General features: G+C 41.6%; 1 protein-coding gene across 1 annotated transcript in view; it reads right to left on the minus strand.

Annotated features, from left to right (window-relative positions):
* Positions 1–15,768, minus strand: part of LOC101620962 (chromosome unknown open reading frame, human C16orf52) — a 43,488-nt gene extending 27,720 nt beyond the window's left edge. The window contains exon 1 of the mRNA XM_004692081.2: positions 15,657–15,768. Within this exon, the coding sequence (XP_004692138.1) occupies positions 15,657–15,762 (106 nt within the window). The 5' untranslated portion in view covers positions 15,763–15,768. The remainder of the gene's footprint in view (positions 1–15,656) is intronic.
* Positions 15,769–15,782: the final 14 nt, after the last annotated feature.

Raw genomic sequence — 15,782 nt, forward strand, 5'->3', positions numbered from 1 at the left:
GCAGTGTACTTTGTCGATCTGCCTGTTCTGCTCCCTGCTCTGTCTCTGGTGAATCTTCTCACCCTCTACATCTCTGGCTGTACCTCAGTTCTGTATGAATAAATAAATAAATCTTAAAAAAAAAAAAATCAGAAGTATAGGCCCTCCCTGGTGGCGCAGCGGGTTAAAGCACAGCACTAAGAGGCTGAAGCCACTTCCCCATGAGTTCGATTCCCGCCGATTTCCACCTGCCCCAAAGGTAACCATATGGTGAGGCAGACCTCTCCTGGCCCGCCCGCTGTTCCCCTCAGCAGTGTACTTCATCGATCTGCCTGTTCTGCTGCCTATTCTGTCTCTGGTGAAGCCTCTCACCACTCCTGAGCCTCTGGCCTGTACCCCAGTTCTGTATGCACAAATAAATCTTTAAAAAAAAAAAAATCAGAAGTACATCTAGATGTTCTTCCAAAAGGTTATGGCTGCCTAACCAGACTGTTGTTGTCTGTTGCTTCAGTCAGGCAAGAATCTCCCAAGGATACAGAAATTTTCACTGAGCAGAAGAACTGAAGGTAAAGGCTGGGTTAGGAAACAAATTAGAAGTTCAATCTTCTGCCACTGCAGAAGCTGACTTTCTCACTTCCAAACAGGAACCCAAGGGTTTTGATTTAGGTAAGTCTAGTTTTGTCCTAAGCTCTACTTAAAGCTTGACATTAAAATAAAAGGCACTCATAATACATTTTCCTTCTCCAACACCAACATATCTGAAGGAGGTGAAAGAAGAAGTAATAACAGCTGCCACTATATTCTGAGTGTTTATCTAGTACCAGCCATGGTCTTAAGTAATGTAGAGATGCTTGTTTAATTCCCAAAATAATCCAACCAGGTTAAATTGCTAGGTACTAGCTAGAAAAAAGTTGTATTAGGAAATGAACCAAGTCTGATTCACAGCTGTGTTCAAATTTATGCTTTAGGAATATTTTCACGAAAGCTTAATTTCCCCTCAATATTTGAGAATTAAGTCCTTAGAAACACCAACAGAGAGGTCTTAGAAACACAAAGGGGCACACTCCCCACAAACAGCTACTTTGGAGAGGAAATACTAAAATAATTTTTCAGGCGTTTAGGAACTTAGCTAATTTAACAGAATGCTATTTTACATTCCTAATTCTGTTTCAAAGCAGTTTTTAAAATTAATCTGACTGCCAACCTTACTTCCTTTTATAATTACTGAAATCCTCAGTCTAAATCTTCTGGACAATTTCTCTATACTACACAAATTACAGTTTGTGTTAAAGCCACAGTTTGTGTTTAAAGATAGATGAGTGATTTTAAAAATAGAATTCCAATTTGATTCTGCTAATTCAAGAGGTTTTTCAAATATTTTGTAATTATAAAAATACATTTAGAGACTTACTACACAAAATATTTTAAGCAAGATCCAACATTTTTATGCAGTTTAATTCCTCCCAACATTTTTACTCAGCAAAATCTCAAACAGCAGATTTGAGATTTGTGTACTTTATTTACGTATTTGTTCCCATAACCATCCTCTTTTCAAAGGACATAGAGTTCATTTAATAACCAGTTATTATGTCTTTGTTTCACTGCTATATTTATTTGCCTACTTTAATGAATGGATCATTTCAAAACCACAGTTTATATATAAAGTACTACTTGTTTCTACTATCTCGTGTTAAAAATGCAGGTCTAGCAATTGCATTCTTTGCATCCTCTCACCACCTTACCTGTCTCACCACTAAATCACAAGATACCTCAAATTTGTCTTTAAGAATGTGACTCTAGGATCTTCCTGGCTGCCTAGGGGTTAAGTCTCAGTGTTATCACCTCTATTGCCTGAGTTTGACCCCTGGCCAGGGAGGTTCACCCACATGATACAGCAGTCCTCTTCTGTGTTGCCTGCTGCTCCCTCAATTAGCCTGTTCTGCTCACCCAATTTGCCTGTTCTGCTCCCCACGCTGTCTCTGGTGAATCCTCTCTCACAATACAACCTCCCTGCACTTCTGGCTTACACCCCAGTTCTTATACAAATAAATAAATCTTTAAAAAAAAAAATGCATTGCTTTCAGGCTGAGTTATCAATACCGATACCCACAGGCAACCTGTCTTCAGCAGCTATAATGCAGGAAACTACTTAGTGGTGAATGAGAAGGAATGAAAATCAAGAGAAAAACCCGTCAGGTCATTCTTTACAATTTGTAAAGAAAAGGATGGAAAAGTCACATACCCCTTAATTTATGAAGGCAGATTTCAAAAAGATAGGCATGGTTGCAGGGAATGAAATTCTTAAAGGAATGAAAATTTAAGAGATTATGAAGCTCTTGAAAATGTGGTTCTGACTAATAATTACAGATGGGGCCAATGAAAGAAAGGGAGGCACTAAAGAAACCAGGATGGTCGCACAGGGATTCATTTGAACAGCACACTGTTCAACACAACAGCAGCCGTGGGGTATAGGGAACAGAGCACGGGCTTTCCAGTCCACCTCCACCAGCTAATTAAATAATGCTAACCAAATCATCTCCTCTCTGAATGTGCTTTTACATTAGCAAAATGGGAACAACATTTCTTATGAAGAGCCATTGTAATGGTTTTGCTACCTACTAAGTTCAATATTTCTTTGCTGTTCTTTGTGTCCTTAGGCTGTATCCCATTAAGCGAGTATAGTCAGAGTACTGTATTCAAAAATTACTTAATTCTTTTAGTGACATTATCAATCTGATATACAGCTCAGTGGTTTCAATTTGTATTCGGTATTAAGATTTGCTTTCTTCTTGTTTTAGATTTTATTTTCATCACATATTTTGAATATGCAAAATATTCATATGCTCTTCCCACTTTATAGTAGGGGTGCTATTCTCTATAGAAAGCAAAATTTTGGCCATTTGTCCATGGACTAGCATCTGTATTCCATCATGGTGACATTTTCATCTACAACTTAAAACTACACAGCATTTTGGCCCTCCCTGGTGGCGCAGCAGGTTAAAGCATACAGTATAAAGCTATCTGCAGCAAGTGCAGCACCAAGTTTGATCCCTGGCCAGCGAGCTGACCCACATGGGACAGCAGACCTCTCCTGTCTTACCTGCTGCTCCCCTCAGCAGTATATTTCAGTCTGCCTGTTCTGCTCCCCACTCTATCTCTGGTGAATCCTCTCACCCCTGTGCTTCTAGCCTATACCCCAGTTCTTATATGCATAAATTAAAAAAAAATTTATGAATGTGTCAAAAACAGGATTACAAAAGAGTGCCTGCCTCCAATGGTCAAGCCCTCCTCCTTATCACAGAAGTGGATGGTTCTGCCCACAGCTCAGTAACACCCCAACTTCAGGGGCTAAGCACAGTAGAGGGCAGTGGGAGGTACCCATGGGCTGCAAGAAAGTGGCTGGAATTACACCTCTGACCACTTGGTGATATCCACACTCCAGACTTTTTTATCAGACTTTTTTGCCTGGGTGATCAAGTTGAGGATGTGCATAACAGGCTCCTATGACTGAGGGCAGCGGGCAGCAACATATGAGCTATGCGGTATTCCTCAAGTAACAGAAAGAGAACAAATGCACTGGCCAGTAATTCTCAGGACAAAAAAATAGAACAGCACAGTAGGGAAAACCAATAATGTGTCCAACCTCCCTGATAACGATGAAGCTATTTACAAGGAAGGATTATATAATTGTCCACTTATAGCAGACATCAGACCAGCTATTGGCATGATTCTAAATGGCTACTGCATGACGGCTATCTACAGGATTGTATGTAGGCAGAGACTACAAAAAGCCCTTTAAAGTTCCTGGTGTCAGCCTTATATCAGCAACATTTTAACATGTAAATTTGTTTTCTGATCCTAGCCCACTAAATCTTACCTCGATCAAGAGTCTTACAGTGGTCTAACATGCCTGATAATATCTCTTTCAGCTAAGACTTACTGCTATAGTTCTTTAAGTTAGTTAATTAATGACTTTTTTTAATTGAAGTTAAACTTCAGAGTAGTTATTTTATCTGCAGGGCAATGAAATATAGTTCTCATTTTATGAAATAAATAGGGTTGCTAACAAATAATCTTAATAGTCTACTTGTGATTATCAATCATTCTTTACTTTTAGGTCCCTTTATCTATACTTAGTTACTAGCTTCAACTAATGAGGTCATGGTCATGGTTTACACAGTTAGTCAGCTGGGAAATCTATGCCAGAGTCACATACTACCTCCATAGCACATTTAGCCACTGTCAGCCACAGTAAGAAGGTTGGTAGAAAGTTAATGACAGTATAATCCGTCATCATTACTGGAAAACACCCAAAACACGTTACCTTTGATAAGCAGAATAACATTTGCTTGTGAGCATCTGGCTAAGCTCCTGGTACTCCCTCTGAATGCACTACAGTGGCAGGCTGCGGATGGAGGTGGGAGTCAGACCAGTGCAGTGTGTGGTACAAAGGGTCTGGGAAACAAGGTCTCACACAGTGATGGAGCCCAGTTTTTGAAAAACCAGATGGCTTCTGTTGATCAGACCATGGGCAACCAACTGCAATACTTTACTCTGAGTACTCGATATGACCGATTAATCCACTAAGTTGCTTAACAGCAGCAGTTAACATACGTGCCTGCACTATGGTAGGTGTTTCTGAATTATTAGCTTTAATTATTTTAACCACCTCACAAGGTCAAAGGTATCACCATTTGTAGATGAGGAAACTAATGCTCAGAGTAAAATGTCCAAAGCCACACAACAGGTGATGGCACCCAGAATTTGATGTGAGTCTGATTTTAACCCCCTTACTCTTCACTATATCTTTCTAAGAATTCAACATGTCATATACACCCACTTTTATTTTAAATCAAGCAAAGAAACACATGATGATGAGGAATAACAGAACTATTTTTGAGTTGGGGAGAATGAAGAATAAACACCGAGGCAGTTTTTCAAGCACAAACAAAACATCTCCAGCAAAGCCTGAATTAGAAGCTAAGTTCCAGGGCCCTCCCTGGTGGCCCAATGGGTTAGGATGCAGCACTGCAAGCTAGCAGCAGCCACTTCAGTGCGAGTTCAATCTCCAGCCCCGGTGAACCACGTGGCACAGCAGACTTCTCCTGACACACCTGCTGCTCCCCTCAGCAGTGTACTTGGACAATCTACCTGTTCTGTTCCTCACTCTGTATCTAATGAATCCTCTCACTGCCCCTGCATCTCTGGCCTGTACCCCTGTTCTGTATGCATAAATAAATAAATCTAAAAAAAAAAAGCTAAGTTCCAATAGAGGTTCTTCTGAGTTAAAAATAACATCATTTCATACCCTAACTGGCATATTAAAACACTGCTTTTCTCCTCATCCCCAGAGGCCCTCAACATCAGCAGCCACACTAACCAGGATTGATGGCTTCTACACTTGAAACAGAAGCCTCGAAACTAACCTCTTCTGTATAACCTGTTACTGCATAACAGGATTGATGGCTTCTACACTTGAAACAGAAGCCTCGAAACTAACCTCTTTCTGTATAACCTGTTCAAATCACACACCACACACCACTCGTATGTTCACACAATCATGAATACTTTCTCTGTCTTACTGAGTTCATGATATCTCAGGTTCACAGGTTATCCAGCTCAGGAAAGCTCTTAAAACATACATTTTTGGTAAATCTTCTTACTCTCTGACAGGTCACTTTGCAAGTCAAAAATACTGATGACAAATTTAACAAAATTCTCTATATATCATAGAGTAGGAACTGATACAAATTAAAGAATCAGAGAAATAAGATACTTTCTTATTTCTTTAAAAAATGAAGATGGCAGTTTAAAAAGTCTTGGGAAATGGGTGGGGCACTAGTAAGACAGAGACTGGAAGAGCCTGTGCGCCAACACATACACAAAGATTTAGCCAAAGTAGATTATATTTGGAAACAAACTAACACCAAGGGTGCTACAATGAAGGAAAAAATGGAGGGCTGAAGGAAAAAGGTAAGCTGGAGCCATGCTGCGATATCCCCTGCACCTGGGGAAGACAGGGGCTGCGCTTCCATTCACCAGCTATGTGACTGTATTTCTGTGGGGTTAAGAACAACCTTGACATAGGGAAGTTGTAAGGATTCAATTAGTTAATACCTATCAGAGCCTAGAAAGATGTGTCACAAAGTGAGCACCACACAAGTACTTTCTATTATTATATTTATCCTAGAGAAAGACAAATTTAGGAGCAATGTAAGAAAATGGACAGAAAAGGAGATTTCCCTGCCTGTGACCTACATTTCCACGTGCCATTCCACTACCAAACAGAAGTACTGCCTGAGTCTTCCTAGCTATTTAAACATGGTATTAAGTGCGCCATCTGCTGAACTTGAACTCCAACTTGACCTCCTCTTCAACCACCTGGGGTAGTGATTTCCACACATATTTGACACTTCACACACACACACACACACACACACACACACACACACAAAATATAAAATCTTCTTTCGAAACACAGGTTTTTCAATGAAAGTATACATTTTCATTTGCTTAAATGCAATCCTTCAGGATATTTAGCACAGCTTCTTACAGAGCACACACAGTTCAATAAGCACCTGTTCCAAGACTGTCTGGATAAAGCACCTGTTCCAAGACTGTCCAGTGCTACATGAAATACCTATGGGAAGATATAAGGACTACTGGCAAAGTTTTATTTTATCCAAATGGATGGTGCTTTATAAATGAGATCTTCTGGTGCCTTAGAGATCTTTGTCTTTGAAGGCGGCAAACCAATTTGAATACAGGCTACCTGTTTTTTAAAAGAAAATCCATCATTACAGCTTCTCGAGAAGAGGCTCAACCTTCCAGGTAAATAACATACTGTGACTGCTCCACAGATGGGGAGACCCAGTGAAATTCTGTTCTTGCATTTTCTTACTTGACCCAACCAACTGCAATTTGCTTTACGCCTGTTTAACCTCTAGCAATAGTGATACATGGTGCCTCGCTGAACAGATCTATATTAAAAGTCAACAGCTGCCTTTCTGCTCAAAACACACAACGGCAAGTGTCAAAATGCCAAATGTGACCTTTCATTTATAGCAAAGCTAGTGTAAAGAGACACACAAAAAGTACATCCTTTTCTTCCTAATTAAAACACACACACACACACAAAACAGAACAGAGATTCAAAGTTAATTTGCTTCAAAACTAAACTGGAGTCATACACAGAAACTTCACATAAGCAAACTGTATCTGCCGTGCAGATATACAGGCCGTGTACACATCAACTCTGAGGCTCAAACTCCCAAGGGAACATGCATTCTACTAGCTCAAGGCCTTCCTAGTAAGGATTCCCTTCCCTGTGACTGACAAACAGCAGCAGAAAGCAGTCAAGTTTCAAAGAGAAATATTACTGGAAATGTCATCTTGATGCAGGTACTCAGTTCAGCACCTTGATAGTCAGTCTCATCTAGCCTCTCCTGCATTTCAATAAAGCTTTGTTTTTGCTTTACTTTGTCCTTAGTGAGTAGTCAATAAAGAATGAAAAAAATGCCGCCACTACATTGGACTGTTGGTACCAAGCAGATCAAGTTCTGTACATATTAAACTTTTTATCAGCTAGCAGGTAGTTGGGCAAATAATCCTAGAATGTATTTGGGGGTGGAGGGAGCAGAATGTACACATTCAGAGCTTGAAAATAAAACATTCTGACAACCAAATATGTCATGTTCACCTATGTCATCAAAAACAGGTAAAGCTGTAAACAAGAAATTTCTGCCTATTTATTGTTACTGCTGTCCCTGTACAACCTAATCTCCTGGGTCACTCAGAAGATATAAAACAAGGTCTCCACGTAAATAATTATCTATTCAAGTTGCATGATTAAGTTCTTATTTATAATTTGGAAGTAACATTTCAGAAACAGCAATACTTTATTCATGTCTAAATCTCCATGGCACGATATGGCCTGTTGCTTATGTTATGTGCTGAAGCGACAGTGTGGGGTGAAAACAGAAACAGTTGCATTACAGAAGTGAATGACAACTGTGAGAAATTTATTTCTACGAATGAAAACTAAAATTTCTGTTGTACTATTTGCCAAGTTCCATAAAAAAACAAGTATCTTTCAGATTTTGAAGTGAGACTGACTCTTGATAGAGCTGTACAGTTTTACAGTCTTCTGCTCTTAGATATAAGTTCCTTTAAAAATAACTATTGAACTAAATTATTTTCTCAATCTGCCTACAGGAGAACAAAGCTGGGATCTGAACCTGCTTTGCAATCCAAAGTGCTGAAAGAGGAAATCAAATCAAGTCTGAATGGCAGAATTTTTACTAGCAAAAAACTTTCAGCTACACAATGTCTAAGATGAATCGCATGACTAGCTAACAGTGTGATGGGACTTGACTAGGTGTGGGTTTAGCCCCCAAACCTGTGTCCTCTCCACTGTGCGAGGTGATCCTTGATGTAATAACCCTTGATGCATTCCTTAGTCCTGTCACCATCACCAGGACAGTGCAGTCTCTCTTCCCAGTCTGGACCCAGCTGGGTTCAAACATACTCAAAATCGGATACTACATGTTGCTCTAAGCCTCCTTATAGAACATGACAAGATATAATAAAACAGACAGTGCAAAAGTGAAATGTTTAAATCAGACCTTTTGATCTTTTATATGAGAATTACACCTAACATTTGAGCACTTACTATGTATTACACCATGTGCTAATTCCTTATGTGCCATATTTCACTTCCTTACAACCATCCTTTGACATAAATACATCACCCTCATTTTATAGCTGAAAAATTAAATTACATGCCCTATACCACACAGCTTATAAAAAGGGAATCTGAGAATATCTAAACACACCTGACTCCAAATCCACAGAACAATTTACTACACTGCAACTCCAATACAAGCCCACTATTTACTAGGCCAGAGGAATCAAAGCACGGTTCTAGGCCACACACAGCTGAGTGGCGGTGGTGAGGGTGGAGATGGCCACTACTGCTCCACTTTGAAAGGGGCTCTGGCAGCAGTGACAGAGTGGAGTTTGGTTAGTCCAATGAAGGGCAAGGCAGCACTGCGCTGTGATTCCTTTTTTGCATTTCCTTCCTTTTAGTGATTTCTGCTTATTCACATCTTCTGTCCATGTTTTTAGGCCCAAATTTACCTTCTCCAAAACTCATAGGCCTACTAACACACTGAAGTGCTCACTCAGTCTGTTATGACCAAAAAAAAAAAAAAAAAGACTTCTGGAACAAAGGTTATAAAGGAAAGAAATGCCCTGCTGGAGAAATCTAACCTCATCTTGAAAAATCTGGTGTATACTGTGAAATGCTGAGTGTCATAGTGATCTCAAGATTCAACTATGCCCCTTGAACATTAAAAAGACTGGTCTTTGAATTTTTATTCCGAGTTCTTATTATTTGATCCGCTGACATAAATACTACTGATATCACTTTTTAAAAACAAATTTAAAGAACCTGGTACCACTCACTTTACCATTATTGAGAAACACTGTTCTTCCTGGAAGTAAAAGAGATTTACTGACTTACATGCTGATCAACTTATAAACAAAATATGGTTTTTAGACTTCATGTTGGTCCAGACACAGAGGAAGCACATTCCTTTTATTTTCACCTGTGTGTGGTAACGGCTCCTGAACTTGTTCTAACAGCATGTGGATTATGCACAAACTTCTGAAGACATAAGAAACAGAAAGAAAGCCTCACACTTGGGTTTTTCCAACTGGAGTTTTACAGAACAGGTTACCATCCCAACTGGGACCACATCATTATACCTGTTCAATTTGAGATCCAGTAAGAGGAAGCATTGGTATGTAAGTCAGTAAATCTCTTTTACTTCCAGGAAGAATAATATTTCTCCATAATGGTAAAGTGAGTGGTACCAAGTTCTTTAAATTTGTTTTAAAAAAGTGACATCAGTGGGAATGCAGACTAGTACAACCACTATGGAAAACTGTTTGGAGGTTCCTCAAATGCTTACCATGGAGCTTCCCTATGACCCAGCAATTCCACTTCTAGGTATCTACCCAAAAGACACAAACACACTGACTGAAAAAGATACCTGCACCCCGATGTTTATTGCTGCTTTATTTACAATTGGAAACATGGAAGCAGCCCAAATGCCCAAAAGTAGAAGACTGGATCAAAAAGATGTGGTACATATATACAATGGAATATTACTCAGCAACCAAAAAAGAGAAACACATGTCTTTTGCAGCAACTTGGATGGAGCTGGGAAAGATCATGCTTAGTGAGATAAGCCAGAAAGAGAAAGAAAAATACCGGATGGTTTCACTCATAGCAGGAGTATAATGAACCAGGCGAGAAAATAACAAGAATAATGAACAACCATATACCAGAGACATTTTGTGGGGGTGGAGTGGGGGATGGGATCAAAAACAGAGGGGGGGGAGGGAAGGGAAGTGCACGGGATTATGGTGATGGCACAATGGGTGACTTGGTGATGGGAAACCCGGGGGGATTACAATTGAGACGGAAAAAAAATGTACAAATGATGTAAAAATAAACTGTTATTAAAAAAAAAAAAGTGACATCAGGCCCTCCCTGGTGGCGCAGCAGGTTAAGGCACAGCACTAAGAAGCTGGGGCCACTTCCACATGAGTTCAATTCCCGCCTGCCCAGAGGTGACCACATGGCACTGCAGACCTCTCCTGACCCGCCCGCTGTTCCCCTCAGCAGTATACTTCATAGATCTGCCTGTTCTGCTCCCCACTCTGTCTCTGGTGAAGCCTCTCACCGTCCCTGCGCCTCTGGCCTGTACCCCAGTTCTGTATGCACAAATAAATAAATCGTTTAAAAAAAAAGTGACACATGTCACTTTTAGTATTAGTATTTAGTATTTAGTGACATTTATGTCACTTTTAGTAAGTAGTATTTATGTCAGCAGGTCAAATAAGAACTCGGAATAAAAATTCAAAGACCAGTCTTTTTAATGTTCAAGGGACATAGTTGAAACTTGAGATCACTTATGACACTGAGCATTCTCCAACATCCTCTTTACCAGTGATAATATTCTGGCTAACTATCTTATATACCCCCCACTTCCACCCACCCCAAGCAGTTCAGAATACATACAGAGAAGAGAATATAAACTACTGAGACTTCTTAAACACTATCATCCAACTGAAACAGTTTTTGAAAAATAAGAATGAAAACACTTTTAGGAATAATTAAGACTAATTTTGACAGACTACAGTGTGAATATGAAAACCAATTTTAGAGTGAAATTTTGAGTAGACAGAAGGGAGAGAATTTCCTCCATGTACTGAAGAGACTTCTGAGAACCATTTGAAAAATCTTCATAAAACATGAAGCAACCCTAAATCAATCACGAAATCCTTGCTGTAAAGGGAAGCTACCTCAATAAAGGGATAACTAGCTCATTTATATTTATCAGAAGTAGCTTTGCTTAATTATCAATCTTATAAATCAACTTAATGGAACTAACATAATTTTTTCCCACAAAAAGTCTGTCCCTTTAGGGAGAAAACATGGCAGTAAAGCAAGGAACTTAAACAAACCAAAGGCCATTACTTGAAGACTGACACTAGCCTCCTTTCCTTCTTTATCTTTTTTAATCTGCAAAGATATCAGCCAGCGAATGTGTACATAAAAAAGAGAGGTAACATCTCAATGAAGACTTTTCTTGAAGAGGGTTTTCCAGCGCTAAAACTCGTATCTCATGTGCAAAATCCTGACATGTGGAGCATGTGGACGTGACCGTTTTACAATGGCCAAATATAAACGCTTAAGTATCAAGTCAAATAACGGGCATCAAAGTGCTTCACAAACTATAATGCTCTGAACAAAATGGAAAATACTGCTACCAACTCTGAGTTCCAGTAACCAGCAAAAAACAAAAATTTGAACCCAGCAAAGCATAACTATATGATTTTGCCATTATATTCACCTACCATTTCAGACTGTTTATTGCATTAATAGAAACAGCTAAGGGTCCTTACTGAAGTACCCTTCCTGCTGTGAACCTTCCCCACTACACAGTATCTATTTCTGTTTCATTATATCTCTAACTTTGTGCATAATCTCCAAGCTATTAGAACAAGTTCAGGAAACAGTTTCACACACAGGAGAAAATAAAAGGTATGTACTCTCTCTGTATCTGGACCAATACAGACTGTAAAGCCTAAAGTTCCTCTACAATATGTTAATATGATTTATAAATCAGAATTTTAAAAAGTTATTCTACTCAAGTTTTTTTTTTTTTATTTCATTTCATTTCCTTCTGCAGTCCTTCAAGAAGGTGACGAAGAGAGAGGTTAGGAAACGGAGGTGAGAGCCTCCATATGGGGGGGTTGGAGAATGGTCAAAGCCAAGAAGCAAGACACACTTACTCACCTTGGGCCTAGTCTAACTACACTACTCTTGATGTTACTTTATTTGAAAGAACTTCTAATTAAGAAAAAGCGCCAGTTACCAATTCTCAAAGCAACAACTTCTGAGTTTTCATTGAAAAACTGGGACTCTAAGACCTGTTGTTATAAACTAGAACAGCAACCCCACAATATCTAATTTTTACTGACCATGTACTAAGTGGCAGGCGCTGTCTGAACGTTTCATGTGTATTAACTCGATCCAGGTGAGTACCCAGCGAGGTGGGCACTATTAATACCTGTTTTACAGAAGAGGAACTGGAGAGGGCTGAGAACTTGCTCAGTCTCAGAACTAGTAAGTGATGAAGTTTGGATCGTAATTCTGACCTTCCCTTAGCAGTTCACTGCAGTGCTTCCAAACTATATTACTCTGTAGAACTTTTAGCTCCAGGAGTCCTACTTCCAAAGTAAACGTTTCTGTCCGTTCAAAAAAGTGCTGTAACAACACCACCATCAAACTCTCTGTAATATATCAGAAGAAACGATGCATTAACCTTTTGCTGCCAGGTGAAGCCACTTTTGTGCAAATCTCTGAGTAAAACCAGTCCTGTCACCTCTGAGATCTCTGCATTTTGTGTAACAGTTTCACCAATTTGAAAGGAGTAACTATCTACTGATTTTTTTTTTTTAACTCAAGACATGTCTGCCCAGCTAAAAGTTGTACTGTGAGCATGCAAGTTCAAACAGCAGGTGTGTCTTATCACAAGACAAGACCAAAATGGTGAACCATTCCTATTATCGCCTATTATTCTATAGAATACTTCATGGAAGGGCCCTGAGGTGGTGAGAAGGGTTAGGCAGAGTCGCCTCTGCCCACTTCTGCCACATGCCCCTACACATTCACTCTTACCCCTGTGCCCACTCTGTCACCCTTCCATCTTGCCATAGTCACTTCTGGTCAGGCCTTCAATGCTACTGACCTGCAACTCACTAACCACACCGTCAACTCCTCCCTACATTCACTCTTCCTCTTTAAAACTCCATGAGCCATCATTACAGTACTTTCACTGAACACTTCTCCTCTTCTGTCATTTTGCTGCATGTGTCTGGCAAATCCGCACATGACAGTGGCCTTCTACTGCTGCCTTTCACCACACACTGGCACCAAAACCACTGATGAACATACAGGCCACGCTACATGCACGTGACCAGGGACCTCCTACTCCACAGCTGGCTGGCCTGCTCTCTGCAACTTTTTGCCTACTTTAGTTTCTGGCTCCTTCAAGCCTTGCACTTCTGTCTCTCCCATCTCTGAGTGGCAACTCCCAGCCAAAGATTTTGCCTACCAAGCTGAAGAAGTTACACTCATCTATCCACATACTTTCCTTAGAGCATGAAAGGAAGCCTCCCTTGCAGGGCTCTAAATGCTCTTCCCTTGTTCTCAAGAATGTTATGCCACTGCACACCACTTTCTTCTCCCGTGCATGTAACAGACCCTTCTCTAACTCCTGAGTCTATTTTATAACCTGTGATGCCACCTGAAACAGCTGTGCAAAAGGGTCTTTTCCTGTTAGAACAATGAAATCTCTTTGCCTTTAAGTATGTAACGTTTCGCAAAAGGAGTCCCTACACACATAATTAAGAAAAATAGGTGAACTCGACATCACATATAAATGTGCAAACTCATAGCGTACCAATGCCATGGACATTTTCAGAACTCTTTCCAATATTTCATATGCTTTACACTTTAAAAAGCTGAGCTATAACTGACATAAAACACTGTGCATGCAGAAGGTGTTCAACATGTTGACTTGGTGCATATATAAACTGCAGTGTGAGCGCCACTGTAGCACAGCGTTAGTCAACACCCTACCACATCACATAATTACCACAAATGCTTTACAATTAAGAGCTCTGCTAAAACTGCATGAGCAAGAAAAGAAGCAGAATATTTTAGAGTGTTATTTTAATAACCAGTAAATCTGACAGCATGATTTTGTGTTACTAGGTCTAGAGGAGGGAAAAAAAGGGAGGGAGGAAGCAACAAATGTCCCAGCTACAGCTTTTTTTAAGAGCTAAAAATACTTCAGGATAAATACAGAGTCCTATACTTAAGAAGTAACTTTGACAGTGTAGTGATACATTTTTATAACAAATTATCCATGGAGAGAGTTTGACGCCCCCATCCCTCCCCAATTCCTTCACCTGCAGGAAACAGGCGCTTAGAAAACAAGCTCATCCCCAACCAGCTCTCTTGACAGCTGTTACAATAATTAAAGATTTGGTCTCACAGGTCTGGAAAGTGTGTGAGAGAGAGCAGGGGGGACAAGTGTGTGCATCAGTGAGAGTGTGGGTGAAGTTGAGTGAGTGCGCGTGAGTGTGCGTGCGTGTGCTGCCTAGCCCGTGAGTGTGCGTGCGTGTGCTGCCTAGCCCGGGGAAATCCTGCAAGGGCAGTCACCTGGGGTACCCTTCAGAAGAATGCCCACCTCTTTCTTGAAGGCACCACCTCCTCTCTGTCGCCTACAGCTGGTGGTGTTACAGCAGGCAGCGTGGCGGGGCTGTCTGCAACTCTAATGTGTTATTTAATTTTGCAACTACTACTAAGATCGCTAAAACGTTTTGTGATGCGCTGGAATGAAAGATGCTCCATAAAATGAAGTTTATTATTAGTATTATTATAGCTCCCGGCTCGAAAATAAAGCAGAATTATAACCACATCGACTTCAAAGGGAAAATCGGAAGCCACAACCATCTCAAACAACGCCAGGCGGGCAGGGGGGCAGGGGTCGCGGGCGCTCATCTGGGGCGCCCGCCCCCACTGCCAGCCCACACCCCCGCTCCCCGGCACCCAGCCCGAACCCCCCCACCGCCCTCCCACCACCTCTCACCGGGGGGTCGGGGGCCTGGGGCAGAACCGACCCCTCTGGGCCTCGGCTCGCCCATCGGCTCTCCCGGCTCTCACACTGCCCCAGCCGCCCCGCCGGGTTGTTTGTTCCCTCGCAGGCACCTCAGTTTCCCCCGGGGCACCTGTTTCCCCCCGGCCTCCCACCTTTACTTTTTCCTCCGCCCCCCCTTCCAAACCCAGGACGGAGCTCGACCTTTCGCGGCCCCTCCGGTCGGGGGCTGCCCTCACCCCGGACCGCGGCCCCGGTACGGGACCCACAGCCCAGGTCTCCTCGTCTCTTTTCACTCCGCCCGGGGGTCCCGCACCCCCTTCCCCCAGACGCCCTGCCCCGCGCCCGGGTCGCCCCGCGACCCCGCCGGCCAGCCCCCGCCAAGCACTGCCAGCCCCGCTCTCTCCCCGCCCGGGTCCCCCCACGGCCGCCGCTCACCCGCGGACTCCCCGGTGTTGATCCAGTCGGGGTTGGCGATGCTGGCGATGGCGAAGATATCGGCGGCCAGAAAGAGACATCCTGAGATGATGGTCAGTTTATCCATCTCCCCGCCCCGCTCCCCCC

The sequence above is a fragment of the Condylura cristata genome, unplaced genomic scaffold, assembly GCF_000260355.1.
Source record: "Condylura cristata isolate star-nosed mole 26May11 unplaced genomic scaffold, ConCri1.0 scaffold00032, whole genome shotgun sequence".
NCBI lineage: Eukaryota > Metazoa > Chordata > Mammalia > Eulipotyphla > Talpidae > Condylura > Condylura cristata.